At 35.0% G+C, this 20,752-nt stretch overlaps 1 protein-coding gene across 2 annotated transcripts in view; it reads left to right on the top strand.

Moving 5' to 3' along the window:
- Positions 1 to 20,752, top strand: part of LOC137277444 (AT-rich interactive domain-containing protein 3C-like) — a 72,411-nt gene that overhangs the window by 15,995 nt on the left and 35,664 nt on the right. For both annotated transcript variants that reach the window (XM_067809172.1, XM_067809171.1), the window contains exon 3: positions 2,620 to 2,692. In XM_067809172.1, coding sequence (XP_067665273.1) covers positions 2,620 to 2,692 — 73 coding nt within the window. The remainder of the gene's footprint in view (positions 1 to 2,619; positions 2,693 to 20,752) is intronic.

The raw sequence follows: 20,752 nt of genomic DNA, 5'->3' as shown, positions 1-20,752 counted from the left end.
ATTTCAGCAATGTAAAGGTATTTTAAATAATCTAATTTCTGTATCATTTGTCCATGTGTTCTCTGTAAAGTCATTGAAACCATGAAAAAATTACATAAGAAATATCCACAAACACATGAGGGCGTCGATTTAGAAAATATTATTTTGTGATAAAAGTATTTAAATTAACATCGTCAGATATGAAAGTGTGGAATGTCATTGGTAACTGATAGATGGACGGAAGTAGTGTGACTTTACCTAGATTTTAGTGAAACCGGAAATAGTCAAAGTACACAAATTTGACTGTTTTTCGATTTAAGATAAAAAGGTAATACTAGGGGTAATTATTCAGAGGCCGATTCATATGATTGGCTTACGCCGAGCCTGTTGGCAAGCTCAGTCGACTAATGAGCGGCGGAGGGCGGTCACTTGCGCTGTTGAAGGCTGGCCTTAGTGGATGGTGGTATAATATACTCAAAGGGAAATTTATTAATTCTTTTTGCTCAAACTCGGATTTTTCTGCATTTCATATATTTTAAAAAGCAGAATTTCATTTCCGATATCACTGAACACTTGGGAGACGTAAATTATTAAACAACGGATTGTGTTTACCTTTCAAAATGTCATCCACTAATATTAAGATCCGATTTATCGGCGAAAACAAAATACTTCTTTTGTAGAAAGGCATGCAATAATAATGATTTTTTTCTGTTTTGAAAATGTGGAATCATAAATTTCACCACCTTGGGAATTGTGTCTGTAGACTCTGGTACGGTGTCAACACCACAGTGCATAAATTGACGAAACATTATACATATCTTAAGAGATCCTCTTTTTAACCGATAGTCAAGGCGGGTATCAGTTATGGTACTGACGGATGAAATTGAATTTATCCCCCACATTCTTTGACACCGATACAACATCCATCTTTGAGACATCATCTTCGTAATACCGATCGCCATACAACTGATGCTTATATTTTCTGGGACGGTCACACAAAGAGAGAATGACAACGTTTACAAAATTAGAATCCCCAATATGAAAATCTAAATTGTGATATGTGTATTGTAACGAGATTGTAACGTTTACATCATGCAGTGAGGGTCATTAGAAATATTTGGCATATGAAGAACAGTTTGCTGTGTAACAGTATCTCTTGCAAGAATATTCATTAATGGCAATAACTGATCAACCGAATGCTTTAGTTGGAATTTGTGACAGGGTATTAAACCCTTTTCCCTGAGTTTCAATATCTAACAAATAGTGGCCAGTAGAAAGTGTATATTATTCCTTGACATGAAGATTTGCCGTCAGGGGAACGGCAATTTACCCATTCAAACTCTAGCAGAAACTGAAGAATTCGACCCAAATTGATTTCGTACATTCTACATGCGCCTAGCGAGTTGCATAGAATTGAAGGATTCGATTACACAAGTAGAAATGCCTCAGGTCATATATACACCAAGTTTTCACTCTGATACTGAGCAATATCAGGCCCATCAATGTTCTAGTCAGATAATATGGTATGCGAACATTTAGATTTTAAAAGTCTCACTCACAAAAGTAGACTTTTCTCGTGTTTCAATTTTCAACACAGGAATATATTTGTACAATGTATAATTAATGTAGTGTATTTAAGGAGATTTTGTTATATACAATGTACTCTGATTGAATATTTTATGCCTCCCTTTCATGAAGCATGCATCTGATCCATACTGCCATGCTGATATTGCATTTATATTTATATTTCCCTTTATATTCATTTCTACAATAACTTTGGGTGATAAATATTTTATATCATATGAAATTTGAGAAATCATATGAATAAAGGTTCAATTTGAGAATAACAGATGCAATTTATCAAGTAAAGGTTCTGAGGCAGTTATTGCAGCCAGTGTGATCAGCTAAAGAAATATAATGTGTGAACTGGAAATGCTATCCTTTTATTCAGTGTACCATGATAAACATACATTTTCATATTAGTATAATCTATTGTGTCTTACCAAGGAGTGCCAGGATTCGATATCTGACCCATTCGTATTCATTCCTAGAAGAAATGCCAAACTATTGGTTCTTGGAACAAAGTATCCGTAAACACATAAAGGGAACTGCAAAGATGTAGCTATTTTTATGGGAAAATAGTTTTGTTTGGGATACTGTTTTTGTAATAATCCAAAATAAGGTATTGTCCCTTAACCACTTAAGTACGAATTGCAGAAATGTTATTTGTCTTAATATGTGTAGTCATTTATAATTTTTAATTCAGACATGCAGGTATATGTTGAAGGTTTGCAGGAAACCTTGAGACATTTAACACAAACATGAAGAGATGCGAAGTGAAACAGGATACGAGGCATGATGGGAGTGAGAAGGTGCAAAAAGATCATTGTAGGAAGTTAAATGGAATTTTGAGAAAAAATATTAAAAAGCATTTTATATGTACACAGTAGCTTAAGAAGAGGTGCAGTGACTGAAGAACCAGACATGAATATGCTATATACTGTCCGTGATTTCATACATGCACACTGTCTGTTTTTTAGACAACTTTATCTGAATTGGCACCTGTTTGATTGTGCACTCATATGTTCATATGCAGATTAAACTCTTTTCAGTTTTTTTAAATAATAGTTATTCTTTCAGCTTTATGAACTCAGTGACGACCCAAAGAGAAAAGAATTTCTTGATGACTTGTTTGCCTTTATGCAGAAGCGAGGTACGTGATTCCTTTAACCCTTGAATCCTTTCTCTTATGTTATACATGTAATTGTGTTCAACCACAAGCCTCTCCATAACTCCATTAATCTGGAACTAACCTTTCAGCATAACTACTGTTAGAGACAAGCAATCATGCTCAGATAATTAGTTGATGTGCTGGATGTGCTTGCCAATCAACAAAATTAAATGCTTTCAGTATGAATAGTTTTAAAGTCTGTTCACAAGCAGTTCACCAGATGCATATTTGAAAAGAAAAAGTGCAAATGTATAATTAATTCACTCATAGCAACATTGATATGGAGACTGGGTTTGAATTGTAATTAATTTTCATCCTGGAACATGGTATGGTCAGAAATACATGGCTGAAAGATTGCAATAAGACTGAATTGCTTGTCTAAGTAGATCTTTGTCACTTAATTGAAAAGTAGGTGTATTTTGTCATGTACCTAAGCAATGTACAAATCAATGCTTATGGATCACTCATATCTGACTAAGGTGCTTTCATCTGAAAATCAAAGAACATGGCTTAATTCAGTAGGAAGTAAGGGCACAATATCTCCTCTAATGTTCAGCTTTCTTTCATTTTCTTGTAATTAATGTAAGGCTATTTAGTTCATATGTCTCTAAGACATTATTGTATTGCATTCAGTTAAATCTGAAAATTGACTCTAATTCGGTTCCACTTGTCAAGATGTGTTTTGTTTGTGTTGTACTAAAATGGCCATTAAGGTGTCTTATTTCGTTAAATAGGAACCTGGACAGGTAGAGCCACACCTGTTATCACCTATATTGAGATCGTTAAGTCACCTGGTGTGCCTGTTTTGTCTTCAGTGGTCTGCAGTTGTGATATTTGTCTTCATAATGACCAATACATGGCTAGGAATACTGTCATCAAACACACAGCCTTTCAATTAATCTGCAGTTGATACTGATATAATAAAGGCGATACTATCAACAGTGAAACTATTCATATGGAGAAATGTTATTCCGACATGAACAGTAAAATGAATGTAAAGATGTTGCATCAATATTATAAGTAAAAAAAACATACTGTACATGAAGCTATAGCCTAGAGGAGCTTAGGGATATTTATTGCATAGTATTCCATCAAGAAACAGTAGCAACATTCCATAAACTACAAATATGAACACAGTAGTTACAAACATATAGAAATATAGATACATAAATCATGTACATTACAACAGTTTACCATATGCAGTGTAATCACATGGAAGCAGTATGAGACAATAGACAGATTTCATTTACAATTGTAAATATCATGACATGTTTAGAAATAGGTTCAGGATTTCTGTTTAGAAAAATTGTTCATAATTGTTCTTTTCTTGAAAGAGTAGCAGATTTTTTATTATGAAAAAGCAATGTTTGTAGAAGTGACTCCCTTTCTTTTCAATGCTTGGTACAAGATATATAACCTGCAGCAAAGTAGGTATAAATCCTATCTTCAAGTCATACCAAAGATTGACATAATCACAGTTATCATACATGGAACCAGTGTGAAATGCTGTCATTTTCTGAAATTATGTTTTGTAAGAATTGAGAGAGCATATTATGTTTATTATAAGCTAACAATGTCTTTGCATATTGGAACCAAATTATATGTACCAATTATAAATACCTCTCTGATTTAAATGAGCTGAGCTGATAAGTAGAATATACAATATTTCTATCAATAGAAGGTGTACTTTGACAATAAAATGCTAAATGTTACTACTTTTGTTTCCACAGTGTATGGAAATAGGCAAAAACTACTCCATACATGAGTCTTTTCAGAGCTAATCAGTCAATCTCATACACACAGATCATTTAAAGGTTTTCCTTGAGGAGCATAATCATAATGTGGATGAATTATTAAGTATTCTGTCTTTTTTACTAAAGCATTGTACATTTATTTGCTATCATTTTTCTGTTTATAAAGGGCAACTTAATGTTCATCACAAAGGAAATGATAATTGAATCGTCAGACACGTGACATGTCCACATGATAGGTTGTCAATTTCAGTATGCCATGTTTTGACTGTTATGCTATTTTCACTTTTCTTTATGTCTTGATTTAAGGAAAACATAGTAAAATATTTTTTTGATATTTTCATTTTGTGAATTTTTGATAATTTTGTGGAAAGTGTTACAGCTTGATATTTATCCCGAACTCATTCTGATAAGTATGCCCATGTTATTACAGTTTATTTGTCCCCCGTATTATTATTATTATTATTATTGTTATCATTACTGATGTTAATAAATCAGTGAAAAATTTATGCGAAACCTAGATGTCATAATCCAAATGGAATGTGAATATCTTGAAATTAATAAAATATCATGTACATTGGGGTAATGTATACAAATTGATTTTATTTTATTCAAGAAATACATACACATTAATCATTTAATTATTCATAGGCTGATGAATTACTCGTGTCTCAAATTACACATCCGTTGAGTAAAGATGTTTAGTGTTTTCTTGACAAATTACATATAAAATGAGACAGAAATCTAAGTTGTTAATATAATCCTTATCTCAACAAAGCCTAATAATATTAGCAATAAGCTGACACATTCATGAGTCTCTTAAACACATTTTCTTAACAAACATGATACTCCTCAAATGTATTATTTTGAAAGTTGACAAGGTCATGTTTTCCTGCAGTGACTAAGTGTTAGAAACAGTTCATTTTACACTCAGTCGACCTTTACCTGCCTTGCCTGAGTCCGAGTGAAGTGTTAGGGTGCAAATTGTAAACGGCACCCGCAAACACAATAAGGGTCAGAAAGAATTTCTTTTGAGAACTTCTGATCACTGACTTCAATGAATGGGATTAAATAAATATTGCCAGTCATTAGAGATAGGCATGTCTCAGTACCATAACTTGCCAGACAGCTTCTCTTAATAGGCACACATCGTGTTAATTTGATACTCCTCTTATTCAAAGAAAACGGCCTTTCTCCATACCCCTCTTGCAAAAAGTTAGAGTTGATCCTTTGCGATCAAGTTGATCGTCGCAGAGATAAGATGCACACCCTGATAGCGACATAGATACAAGGCGGGTGACAGATGATCCCCGGGCCCCGCCACATGTCTTACCTTTGCCGATTACGCTTTATCACGATACGATTCAGCCCCATTAAGTCCTATGAGAGGCTTGCCTGTGAACCTCTATTGTTGGTGGCTATAGCGATGTCAACATAATTTGCGTTCACTTGATCACGCGAGAGCGATGGATGTTCCCGAGCTGAAGAAAGGCTGAAATCAAAGCCTTAACGTACTATTAATCACCAAGAACATTGCCATGAAGACATATCATATTAAAGTCTTTATAGATTCACTTGGAATTAAAGGCCTATCGGAGCCATCTCTAGACACTAGGTGTTCAATTGTCCTAATCCTCAGTGTTTGGGGCGACATCAATGCCAGACAGGGTTCTGTCCTACGCATAGATAATTGAAGCTAGATACCCACGTTGAGTCAAATTTTATGTTCAATTACAGCTTATCTCCATGAATTAGGATATCATTTCATTGCATGCTGGTGATATCAGGCATTATATTTCATGCCATCAAGACCACTGGTACATTTCATTGCCTATGCTAAAAAATTATCAGTAAAGAAACTCTTTCAAGTGTAGATATCCAACATGTGTTCCTAATTGTACATTGACGAACATGTGATAGGTCATAGATCTTGTCATATCGTGTCAACATTGGCGAACAATGTGTTCACACAGACAAGAAGAAATAAGAGATTTTAATATGTTAATGTAATACCCCATAATGACTAACATATCATCCATGAATCTATACTTGAAAACAACACTCTTTACCTTACTAAGTGCATATTGAATTCTGGAAGATTTTTTTAAAGTTAATTATTTTAATGTACATGGTTTTTTAAAAAATCTTTCTTTTTTCATTAATATTGAGAAAGGCATAATTTGTTTAATGGCTGGATATATGCATTGTAAATATACTTTTATTGTATAAGCAGGGTTTTCAGTGGGATATTGATTAACACATGCAGTTTCTCATAATCAACATACTGAAATCTCAATAATGTTTCAGGCTTTTCTATAATTGGGCTTGCTATTTTCTCAATAAAGTACTATAATTAGCAGTGAAGACAGTAGTGTCCAGTAATTAATAAGGACATGCTACAGAGGTATTATTCCTTGTGGTATAAATCTTGTTTTGCTATTTCAAAAAATTAATGATCCTTTAATGAAGACAATATCATCTAATGACAAGATTATTGTGTAATTAAATAACCTAATCATCACAATAAAGAGAGCTGCTAATCTGCCTAATTATTGCAAGCCTGTTAGTTGGTTATTTGAGTGTAATCAGCTGAGCATGATTGCAATACACAAGTGAAATAAACATGATGGACTGAAATAGATGACAATGGAGTCTAGTGATATTAGTCACAATATCACTTGTGGACAAGACTCAGTCAACATTTATCATCTTTCATTGATGTGTTTTGCAGAACATTTATCATTCCAGCTTGTAATTTTTCTACTAGGCTGTAAATCGCTGATAACACAGGACCAATTAGTGGTCAAAAATCCGAATTCACTGTTACACAACAAGTAATTTGGGGGAAATAATGATATAATCTGAAGCATTGGATGCCATGCATAATTCCCTCTTTTCTGTCATTAGTTCATTGTCACATGTCTTCTTGTGTCTTTCTTTAAGATCAAAGAAAAACGTACATTCCTTTTGAAATATCAGTTAATACTGAATACTGATAGTAAAACCAGCTTAAATGTTTGAGGTTATACATTGACAAACTACCATTTTGATGTTTGTTTCAAATGATTATGTTATTAGATGGATATTTTCAGAATTGCAAGCACAAACATATGAAATCCATCATGTTTCATATCTTTCTAATCTATCAGTATTGAAATATGTATTGACTTGTTGACCGTGAAAAAAAAGATAGAAATAATACCAAACTGATCACCTGATAATTTAGTCATATACACAATGGGAATTTGTATAAAAACCATTAATCAACCATTGAGTCACTTTGCTGCTTTAATGGAACAAAATCAGCCACGTATATATCCGATATATACATTTCTTTCTGTTGGTACATCAGACTTTAACAATGGCTCATTGTTATTTGGGAAATTTGTAATTTCATTCAGGTTATATTTCATTGTTATTCCATCTGATTATTTGATTAATTACACTCAAGATTTAAGTATGTATATGTTTTATTACTCTTTATTTCCTGTCCCAACAATTAGCCAGATAATAGTGATTTCATTACAATGAATAATTTCCTGTTTTCATAAGTAAGTAGTCCTACAGTTGTAACAAGTATGCCTTACATATAACACAATAGATATGTTATAAAGAATCTTGATTTGCAGTCTGAAGAAAGAAAATTAAAAGCAGTGAATATTATCACATTGTCTTGCAACTACCTTTGTCTTAAAATATTTTCCCCCAAACTCAGGTGGAAAATCATTCATTCAATTTCCCACATGTAATTGCCTAATTAATAAATAAAAACAAATTTACTTAATTGTATTTGTTTTGCTAAATAATGTATATTCATAGCTGGAGGTCTTTTTATGTGTCATTAGTTGCAGGAATGTGCAAGATGTTAATTTGTTTGCTAAGATGTGATGTGAAACTTTTGATGCATCAATACACCAGAATATCCAGCGTGGCAATGAATTAAAAAATAAGCTATAAGCAACAAAACTATCTCTCTATGTCATTCCTTCAGATAAGATTGGAATTAATGCTGTCATCAGGACAACTGCTCATTGTTAACTCTCATCAGTGGAATTATTCATCCCTAGAATATGATCTAAGATCAGTTCCCAAGCCTCTCTTGGAATGCTTGTCTTTGAAATTGGCTTGAGGAAAGAATTATATCATAAATTATAGATCATGTGACTTACAGAGCATGTCTGGCGTGGTTTGAAGTAAAGATAAGTTTTATGGAAAATGTTATCAAATGTGACCAAAGTTGGTTACTGACAAGACTGAGATGACATGTGTTGGAAACATGAATGTATATATACACCATATATCAGTTGTTAACAGATACCATGATACTACAGTTAACATTGTCAATACAAACAGTTGTGTCCATAATGCATGTATCTCTTGTTCTCCTAAACCATCTTCCGTTAATGTAACTAATTTACTCAATCAAACAAACAGTGATAAAAGACATAACGATCTTGTATATGTACAATATGTGTTAATTATTGCAGCATGTCTTCATTGATGATTTTATTTTTGCTAACACCTTGTGTTGTCATTGATTTATAGCTGTTGATCCAACAGTTTTCACTACTGTTTGGCATTGTACACTGCATGGAATCTTGCATGGCACTGACAGCCCTTGGCATTGTTATGCACTATTAATGACAAGTATTCCCTAATTATGAAAACAAAATGTCCTTTGTCCACATGGAATTGTTGGTCATGGCAATATAAATGTCCTTCCAACTTTGTAAAACAATTTCTGTGAGAAAGAAAGGAGATTTACTAAAGTCATTAATAACAAAACTGGGAAAGTTAAACTTTAAATATTAATTTGAATAATGGGACATTATAGAAATAATTTGTGCATCTTTTTGTAAAATTCATTTTGTAGAATTTACCAGGGATATAAGAAAGGGGTCTGATGTTTGTAAAGTGACATTGATTCTGTGTTTTGTCAGTGTTTTAAGGCAGCGTCTAATACCTGTATGTGCCAGCCCCAGCTGGCAATGACAATTCAATTAAAATAATTACATCATGTAAATAAAACAAGCCTTATGTCTACCCATCACTTAACATTAAGAATTTCTATCACGAGAACAAAGTGAATTGATCGTTTTTAGACAAGTGACCAAATTGATTAACTCTTTCATCAGTTAAAAAGTTAAAGTTGAAATTTCACCAACAAAAATGGCCATTTAAGTGTTGTGAGGTGTACATTAATTTGAAGTGATAGTATCGGCTTAAAGTGACGTGACACTCATCAAGCTGCATGACTTAGGAAAAAGACAAAATTAGATAGGTGAGAAAAAATTCCCCAGAGAAAAGTGTTTGTGGAATTACACGGGATAGTGTTATAAATTCCCCAACTAGTCCGAGAACTGCGGGAAGCTACTCATGACGGGTAATTAAACTCCCTTTGATTTACGCTCAAGAGAAAGGCGAACAAATTCAGAGACTTTCTTTTCATTGTGCTCAAATTCACTATTCACATGACTGTGACATTTTCATGCATAGTGGTGACACATTGTTTACATTTCTTTGCCATTACAAAGAGAGGTTGAATTGGCTGGATATACTCTGTATTGGTGAACTATTTCCAGTTATGTTTGAGTTCAGTGATGTTGAACATGGCCATGTTGTTTTGTATCATTTGGTTAGACTAATATTTGAGTCTTGAATTTCTTACCATGGTAGGGTGAAAAACAAGAAACATGTCAGAATGTTAATTTGGGGTAAACTTTTGACATTTTATGATGATAAATGATGTGTAGCATATTGAAGATGTAGAATTCACATGTTGTGAAAATTGCCCAATGCTGTTTATCAATTAGAGTTAGCTATTGGTAAACGGGCCCATGTTTAAAGTAAGAAACTGACATTTGAATTATATTTACATATCATAAAAAGTTAAAACGTGTAACGTTTTTAGGAAAATTGATTTTTAAAATCATAGCAAGATTAATTTGGAAAGTTCAAGGGAGGTAATTCTGTTGTATTCTCTTGACAGAAAGAGAAGTTTCAGCTTAGGCAGGTATGATGGTAGAATGATATTGAATAACGGTGCTGGTAGATAATTGTAGAGAAAGGTGTACATGAAGGACATTGAGTGGAGTCAGGGTTGGCGAAGATTTGGGGTTGGGTGGAAAGTGGCCACATATATTGGAGGCAGCTGTCATGGAGTAATGGATGATGGGGGATCTCATCAATATAGCATAGCCCAGGCTTGTGTTGCAGATTAATTATGTGGATCTAACTGTATGTCTGCCTTTCTAATCTGGCTTATTTGGACAATTTGCTGAGAGACGAGAGGGATAGGGAAGTATTTTTGGCTGGCAACAGAGCCGATTACAAAGACAGGTCTCTGGATGGTAGAGCAATAACTGACAATAACCTCTACATCAAACACTCCTCCACCCTCAGAAACTTTCTGTAACTCCATATTGCCTGGTGGGGTTTTGTACAAGAGAGGTTTGTAGGAGTGGGGTTTGTACAAGTGAGGTTTGATGGAAGTTGAGCTTGATGAGAGTTAATTTGTCATGAAGTGAGGTTTGATGGGAGTTGTTTTGAAAAACTGCTGTTTGATTGGAGTGGTGTTTTGTGGCTTTTATGTTTAATGGGAATAAGGTTTTGCATGGGTATATTTTGACTAAATGGAGTTTGGGGGTAAAAAGGTTATATTGAAGGGATTTGATGGCTGCAGAGCTTGATATCAGCAAGGTGTTATAGAAATCAGGATTTTAGTAGCTGAGTTTAGATGTTAGAATGAGATTTAGAATGAGAATGGGATTGGTGACAAAGGGGAGTTATGGAAGGGAAGTCTGCAACAAGACTGCAAGCATTTTATGAATATTATATCATTAATTAGGTTGGGGCTTGCTGTGGGTATGAATCCTAACTTGACAAATCTACAGTTGTGAATTAGTTTATAGTATTGGTTTGACAGCAAGACTGCTGCATCAGGATAGAGTTATGTAATGGTCGTTGTTTTAAGGGAACTAGAAAGGTTGGGTATTGCTGTGAAACTTCAAGATGGGACTGAAAGAAAAACTAACCTTGAAAAGGGTTCAGAAAGAAAGGTTTCGGTGAGAAGGGCAGTTATGCTTATATGGAGAATATGTTGATAACATCTTTTCCATATTATTTACACAGTTTTAAGAGGCAGATGCCTTTGGAATCCTGCTCTTTCAGTGATGAATAATTTTAGACATCTCCGTAGTTTATGTCTTCAGAAATTGAAACAGTGAGGATGATTAACACATATTTGAGTCATATGATGCATTTTATTTCCACACGACATGTGGGTAATGATTTAGAACTATTTATCAACATTTGTTGGATATGAGTAATTCCTGACAGGAATTGTAATTGAAAGATTCTCATACAAAAAGTGCATTCCAGGAACCAAGTGTAAATTTCATCTGCAGTATTTCTTCCTGAGCTGAATTTTAGTACTGTCTTGATCATCTGATTAAAACTAGTTGAAACAGTGAAAAACTATAAATCTCAGGTTTAAAAATAACATCTCTCGAATCTTTGTGAACTGTTTCTTGAAAAAGGATGTTTGGGAAAGCAATTAAGAGTCAAATGGAACATCATTGGAAGAAAGTCTTAGTGTTTTTGTGATGTAATTGTTTACCCACATAGACACGATATTCATCATGGTGCAAGTTCCACACAGTGGATGAGAGTCTGTATGGTCACATTCAAACACTACTGTCAGAGACGGGGACACAGCTGAAATCTGGTATTACTTCCTCAGCTCATGATACATAGCATGTCAGTTTCAAAAGTGAATTCCTTTGAATGCTTTCTGCCTAGCATTAGTCATCAATCTTTGTGAACACATGTTCATTTGATTTCTGGGAATTGTTTTCTTTGGTATGTTCTAGAATTTTTTAATATAAATAATAATGATGACGGAAAATGTTTGGCGATGTTAATTGTGTAATGAATATTCATTGGTGTTGGATGTTATCATGAAGTATCTTGGGAAGATTTCTCCTCCAAGTTGATAAGATGTGAGAGTTATGCAATGGCAGTGAGAAAGGTCATTAGAGAACAAGAACAAACATGTAAGCCAGGAGGACTGCACTCATCGCCTCCATCTTGAAACAGGAACTGAAATAATCAGACTACATAAATAAAGTTGTATGGGCCGATGATCACCCCATGGAGTTATGGTGGACTGGAGTGGCCATTAGTGCTGACCACTGGTCAAGCAACAAATTGCCCAGTAGGGGTTCTAGATAGCATTCACAGTAAGTGGCATTGTGACTAGTCCATCTTTATTGTTCCTCTGGACCACTAGAGCAAATGATCCTCTTCACACATGTAACCCTGACAGCTGCTTTGGTACATTTGTAAACATTGTTAGTTGTTGCTCCGAATATGAACAGTTTCAATATTACTTTGAATTCAGATGGAAGGGGATGGGGACAATACTGTGAAATGGAGGGGGATTCCTTCAGTTGTGTTGGGGAGACTTCAGTTCAGGGATGTTGCTGATGAGTCAGTTTGTGTTGATGTGAGTTGAGGTTTAAGCCGCACTTGTGTGTTCAATACACACCAGGTACAAACGCATACACACCAGGTACAAATGCATACACACCAGATACAAACCCATACACACTAGGTACAAACCTATAGACACAAGATAAAACCCATACACACCAGGTACAAGCGCATACACACGAGGTACAAACACATACACAGCAGGTACAAACCTATAGACACAAGATACAAACCCATGCACACCAGGTACAAGCCCATATACACCTGGTACAAACCTGTACACACAAGGTGCAAACCTATAGACACAAGACACAAACCTGTACACACTAGGTACAAGCTCATATACACTGTACAAGCTAGTACAAAGAGACTTATGGTTCAAACCCATCCACTTCAGGTACATAGAAACACATGGTACAACACTGTACAAGTTAGTACAAAGAGACATATGGTACAAACCCATCCACTTCAGGTACATAGAAACACATGGTACAGACCTGTTCACACGAGATACAAAACCATATACACCAGCTACAAACCCATACACTGCATGTACCTACCCTGAAACAATTGGCACATGTCTCAGTTACTTGTTTTCTTCAGATGAACATTTACTTGATTAGAACAGTAAACAGTATTCTGTAACAAGTGTTCCCTTTTTTACCTCATCGGTATATACACATAAATTTGAGAATGATAGTGTTTTCCGTGAATAATTTATACCTATCATTATACAAGTTAGGTACATTACCATTCATACAGCATTATTCTTTGAAGAGACATTTCACATTAATATGCTCAGAAGCAGTCACATAACTCATTTTCTCTTGTGCAGTCTCTTTGAATTTGGTAAAATGATAGGGTCAATTCAACATTTGTACAGCTAATCATCACTCATATTGATCATTTATGCATTTATTCAGTGAGTAATTTGTACTTCATTATCAACTACATCATCACATTAGCAAAGTGAAAAGGACATCATCTGAATCAATCCATTTAATCCGGGAGGAAGCGCTGGATGTATCATTCCCTCCCAATTCCTAGTGGACAAATCAGAATAGTATTATCTAAAACTATGTTTATACAGGACCGCACATAATTGACATGCGGTCTCTCACAGGGGCTATTAGATGACAATATATGCAGGCGATCTCTGATATCCACGAGCCCCACTACCCACCTCATAACATCCTCCCAACATCCCTGCTACTATTGGCTGCATTATTGATGCATCATGGCTGATTGCCTGTATTCCTGCCATAACATTTATCGAGATTGTCATCGAGGCCACAATTATTGAATTAACACGATATCATTCGGGCAATAATCTCATCAAGACAATTGGCCTTTTTATAGCTGTCGTCAAGGCATTATTCAGCTGAGAGTTGACTCGGTTTTGTGTGCGTATCCTGTTGGCCCCAAGGGTGTGTAACTCTGGTATTAATAATTGCGTAATATACGGCATCACAAGCAATGAATCTGTAATGAACACTGGGACTTGGCCAAGTAGAGAATTAGATGAGACGAAGGATTTGTGATCATCAATTTTGCTGTTTGTTGGAGGATTGCAATGATAAAAGACTTAATTCACTATTCATGGATTTGGAATAACGTCTTAATATCTGAATACAAAAGAGCTTTGGCACCCACTCATTGATTAGTAAGATTGAGTTTGTAACAAATATGTCACAAAAACTTTAGAAAGCTCTCCTGATCGCCTTCTACTTCGACAATCTTGAAGGATTACCAGTTAAAACGGACTCATCTGCATTTTATTTTTTTACTCTTTTCTTGAATAAATTATACAAAAAAGGAATTTATTGCAAATTTTGAGTAGGTGCAGTGTGAATGTTTCACTTTTCTCTGAATTTTTAAATAGTCAAACTTGAATTTTATTATATCACACATAATCTATTGCAGCCAAACCTATCATCTAAGATGTTTTTGAATAGACACAGCACATTTTGTGAAGTAAAACTATCAACACTGTCGTCAAGATATGATAAATGAGAAAAAAACTGGTTTTTGAAAAGTGAAATATGCACTATTTAAGATTCAAAAGAAAACTTAATTATATAGATACTTCTCCAGCAACTTAATTCACATCATGTGTGGATCCAGTGATGAATTACAAGGTATTCAAGCAGTGTAATTTAAACTGTGTCCACACTTTCATGGTAAGCACTGGGAACATTTATGTAAATTATATAAGCAGTATGAAACAAAATCAATATAATTTGAAACTTCCTGAGTTGATGGACACATCAGTGTATAATCATGGACACAGTTAAGTATCTGCCCATTATCAACAAGTATTCACCATCTCCATGGCTTGATAATGTATTCACCAGACAGCAGGCTAGAGCACTGAAATCATAACCAAATGTTCGCCTCTCCATCTTGCAATGGCTTCAGAATCCCACCATAAATGCCAATAGTGTTCGTACTTATTATAACATACCGACTTGTCAAAAGTTGATGTAAGCTTAGCATCTGTTCCATGAGAGGAGTAATTTCATTAGAAAAGTAAATTTAAGGCACTTGGAGGGACTGAGACAGGGAGCAGTAGAGTAGCTGTGGAGATCATGCATCCCTTCATCCTTGTAATACAGAATTGTGACATCATCACCGCCAAGCCATACCTTTCTGCTTTATTGAGATAAATATCTCAGCCTGATTGACGTAGAAAGGGAAACTGGAGATATCTCATTTGGAGCAGATTATTGTCAGCCATTGAATGTGCCTATAGATTTATCACTATATATGCATTATATAAGCACTCAATGCTTAGGAGCTCACAATTGTAATTGTATTTTTTCTTCATCTAAATTATTCAAAGCAATTCTTTCCACTATAGCATTAACTTTACTAATTTAGCTTTTCATTAGCCAAATGAAATTAGGTTTTTGATAATATAATTACAGAATACACATTCAAAGGTGCTTTATGTACAGGACAAAAAACAACACTAGTTTGTTGTAGTGAATTAAGTTTGTAGACAGGGAAGTGCAAGGGACCTTCACAGTGGCAGTCCACATCAGTTTTCTGTAACTGATGAACTGATATTTGCTGGTGCTGCAGGGCATGAAATATAGATATCTGTAAAAATACACCTTTCAAGAAGTGATAAGTACATAAGTTTGCATCTATCCATGAAAACTCAATTCATAAATATAATTAAAGTAAACTGTGCTTGAATAGGAGATTTCTCTGAAATTGCATTCACCAAACAAATATTTTTAACAATTCTTTATTAACGGAAATTTCTGATATGTGATGCAAGACTAATGTTTACATGGCACACTGTCAGGGCAGTTAGCATTCCCAAGTTGTACCCCAAGACTTCAAGAACAGCAGACAGCTGGGTATAAATCATGGTTAACTTTATGGAATCATGAAAGCTTAATTTGAATTTATGTCTGTCTGTCATAAGTTGTCAGTCATTACTGGGGTCAGCATGGTTTATCTGTTGATGTGATTGTGTGTCAATTTGAATGGGCGAATCTATAGTGTACATGGTTGTTCCATGGGTGCATCTGATCTGTGTGAAGGGTTGAGAAATAGAAGCACAGGTTCTGGGCTTGTGTTTTTGGATTTACAGCCTATCTTACTATCTCTCAAAACCAAACCTACATTCCAAACAAAATGAGTTAAGTGTCACTCATATATTTTGTATATTATGCATATTTAGCAAATATATTTAAAGTTTTTCTTTACATTTTTAAAACTGTCAGTTTTTTACTGAGGAACCAAGTTTGATTTCCCCATCAGACTTCCAAACATCAAATGCTATGTTGATTGAATTTAACTTTTCAGTGAATGTTCTTTCTCATTTGGTTTGTTGTTTGTTTGTCTTTAAAAGATAAAAGATTGATTTGGAGAAGATTTTCTTAATCTATCTCTCATACTGAAGTCAAGGATTGCTGTCATTGTTTTGACACAATGCCAGGAAACATAAACTGTTTACGTTGTCGATTTGTTTACATCCTCTAATCATCACTTTTAATTGAAATAAAGTTTCAAGATTCTGACCTAAAATTCAACATGTACTCAAGTAATAGAACACAATTCATTTGATCATGATGCAATCCCATTTGTTAATGATTTCTATGTCAATAACATTAATATATCAGGAATGTTCCACAGTCGGTTACAGTGAATGTATATATACGCCAATCATTGTCAGTGCTAGTGTGCCTGTCCCTGCTGGTGGTGATTGAGACAGACTGGCTTCTCCAAATACAACACAAGTCAGTCAATATTTCCTGATCCTAGGCTACCTTGAAGATGTGTTTTATCAGTTAGCTGTAACGCGTATTTGAATCAAAACAAATATCAAGTGAGTTAGCAGTGAGCGTAGAGAATTCAGGACTGTCTGTCAAGCCATTCAAGTTGTGTGCTGACAAAACCTTCACAGTGTGCGTCGCTTCATAGCTCTTCAATGCATCAGGAAGTTAATGATTTGTCTGTCACCCAGTCTTGATACATACAAATAACAATGTCAGTTATCTGTCAATCGGGTTAGGTTGTATATTGCGTGAAGCGTACATGACATAGGCATAACTTTCATAGGTTGATTCCATGTCAGCAGTCTTATCTTTGAATTTATAGAGAGTCAATAATTACACACAATAGGCAAGTCACATACTTCACTCATTACACACGACAGGAGAGTCATTTAGGAGAGTCCTACATTTCACTCATTACATGCAGTAGGAGTCACAGCAGAACAATCAAATAATCATTACCTGCTACACATTGTACACAGGAAAGTAAACTCTTTGTTACAAGTCCTCTTTATTTGACACACAAATATTATTAATATAATTTGAGAAATTTATTTCTTGACATCTTTCTGTCATATTTTTTTAAAGATGCGTAAAAAGGAGAAAAAACAATAACCAACTATACAAAGACACGTGTTCTGTGACATATATCACTTAGTTGTATGTATATTGTCTTGTGACCTGTATGTGTATGTACAATGTACTTATACAGACAATGGTATCTGTGCCTAGCATGTACATTTCTTGACATATGTCATTTTCATACTGTTTTCAAATTTACCAGGAATAAACAACCCTCATCTGTGGTAAATTATACCATAAAAATATCATTTAAAGAATGAATGTTCACATGTTTGGGTTGTAAGTACACAGGACCATGTAATATCTCTCAGTTACTAAGCGAGCAATATGCTCAAGGCTGTCTTAATGTACAATGTCGGCTGGTAATAGGTGAGATTATTGCTATGCTGATGATAAAGCAAAATCACATCAACTCCTGTTGTTAAGAACAATCGAAACTGCCACAGTTTCCATTCGCAGATATCTGTATCGTCTCAAGCAGTAACAGTAAAGGTCACATTACACGTCTAATACTGTAGTGATATGATCATATTTCTACACAATTTCCCAATAAAGTAACCATTTGTTATATTTGTGGACAAAATGGTCGATAGTAAGCTGGGATTGCATGTGCTGCTCACATATAACTTGAGATGTGGATGTTTATTCAGCAAATCATTGTTCAAGTTATAACAAGCATGGCACACTGTTTGCCACAATTCCATCACCTTGTGACTTTGTGTAATTAAAACCTTGCTCTGTAGTGAACAAAATAGCTTTACAAACAGCATACTTTATGTTTAGTGTACAATGTACATTGAGAGTAGGGACAGAATTAACTGGTTTATGAGTATTCTGTAATGCCTTTTTGAAGTGGAGTTAATCTAAATCCTTCAGTTTAGAAACTGACACCTGTGTTATTTCTGTGGTTTAAAGCAGTCAAACAGATCTACACATTAGATGTGGATCTATCCACAAAGATGAAAACAGTTTGCAATTATAGGAAATATTATACTCGAGTTTTCTTTGCTTGTTAAAATGAAAAGAGGAAACAATTGGAACTAGGCGAGAGAACAATCTGCCCTTAAAGTGATACTGTCATTGCGTGCCTGTGTGTACTGGATGAAAATTATCTGCTCCAGCTGAAAAGTAATCCTGAAATGTGAAATTCCCCACCAGAGAGTGAAATGCCCTCACAATACAACTTGTGGAAAGATTATTAAGGGTTAATAATCCAGAACCATCTGACTGACAGGGATGGAGTTCGCAGTCAAATACCCAACAATAAACTACAATCTAAAACATTAACTTACCTGCGACAATATCAGACAGAATGAGCAAGTTTCATAATTTCACTTTTTATGGTTACAACTCATGCAAAGGTGTAGAAATTTTGTTTGAAAAGATTTAATCAGTTGAAAAAAATTGGCCTGTGTGATTTGTTAATTGGAGCATCATAAATCTAGCGAGATCATGGTTCTCCTACAAGTGGTCATTTACAGGCCTTGACCGCTGTTTAACATGCAACTTCCTTCAAATATTTAGTGGTTAATGGGGCAAAACCTCAGTCAAATTTGTTCATGTTTGATTCTAATGGGATATCATGAATTATCAAGCGTGCCTTTGTAATGTGGGGATCAGCCGGTATTGACATTGTCTTTGCCATAGAGAATAGCAATCCCCCTCCTGTGATGGGGTTTAATTCGGCTCCCCTTTAACTTCCTTTCTAATTGTGTGACCAAACATTTGATGTTAACAATGACAGTTTGACTGTGGATAAATACTTTTGGAATCGGTACAGAAGTCTAAACCTGGAATGTGTCTGGAGTTGGCTTTTGGGGGTTGGTTCATCAACAACAGAAGTTGCTGACTCCTGTAATTTTAATGGACAACACTTTCATCTTTCCAGACGACAATTGCAATGAATGAGGAATAGTGTGGCTAGCTGTATGCAATACTATATGGATAGCTATTTTTCAAAATAGCTATATTCAATTCTTTGATGGCTGTATTCCAAAACAGTTAGCTGTATTCAATACTATATGGATAGCTGAATTCTAAAATACATACCATATACAAAGTTGTATTCCATATTATATGGATATTTGCTTTCAGCATTATTTAGGTAAATGTATGAAACATTTTACAACTAGTTGTATTCAACACAATATGACTCATCAGTATGTTCTATGAAAGCAGTCACAATGTATATGTCTTGTGACAGTAAAAAGACAAAGGGACTGTCTTGTGTGTCCAGAGGGAGAGAGATTGGGGGAGGGTGATGAACATTCCAATCAACCAATATCCTTGTGTATTACTGGACCTCAAATGACTACTCCTCCAAAATGATCCCCTGGACAATGATCGGATGGAGTCTAGGTTCTGGTCAGCCCACGGATCAACTTTCTGGCTCTGTCATGAGGGACAAACAAGCCTATGTGGTGCGGGGAGCAGTGTTAATTTTTCATATTAGATTTCATGTAGATGGTGCCAGTTTGGCCTTTATGGTTTTGTTGGCAATTGTTCACTTAGACTGGGATATCTAGTTGCAGTGCAAACTGATTTCCTCTCTTTCATGTGCGATGGTGGCCGGTCTGTTCTGATGCTTGATTACGCTGATCAAGTGGGCTCAACACACATGATCTCCCGGCTTCCATCAGCCATTGAAGGATTTAACATTGGACAAGTGAAAATATTGTCCTAAATATCCGTACCCATTGGAAGCAACTGGTTACTCTGTCATCCCTCACAGACACACAGTGCTTCATGGCTTTAATGCATCCAGTGTTTAAAGTATATAGTTGTGTAGGTACCAGAATTAGGATATTACATCCTGAAAATCTGTGGTCAAAAGATGCTTTAATATTTGTTCATTCATTGACAGAGTTGATAAGGTGTATCTGTTTTGGAAAACTTTATGGCTTAAATCATCCAGTGTGTTAGAAGTA

Source organism: Haliotis asinina, chromosome 3 (assembly GCF_037392515.1).
Source record: "Haliotis asinina isolate JCU_RB_2024 chromosome 3, JCU_Hal_asi_v2, whole genome shotgun sequence".
NCBI classification, from domain to species: domain Eukaryota; kingdom Metazoa; phylum Mollusca; class Gastropoda; order Lepetellida; family Haliotidae; genus Haliotis; species Haliotis asinina.
Note: the sequence above shows the minus strand (reverse complement) of the source record. Positions and strands in the feature narration are given on the sequence as shown.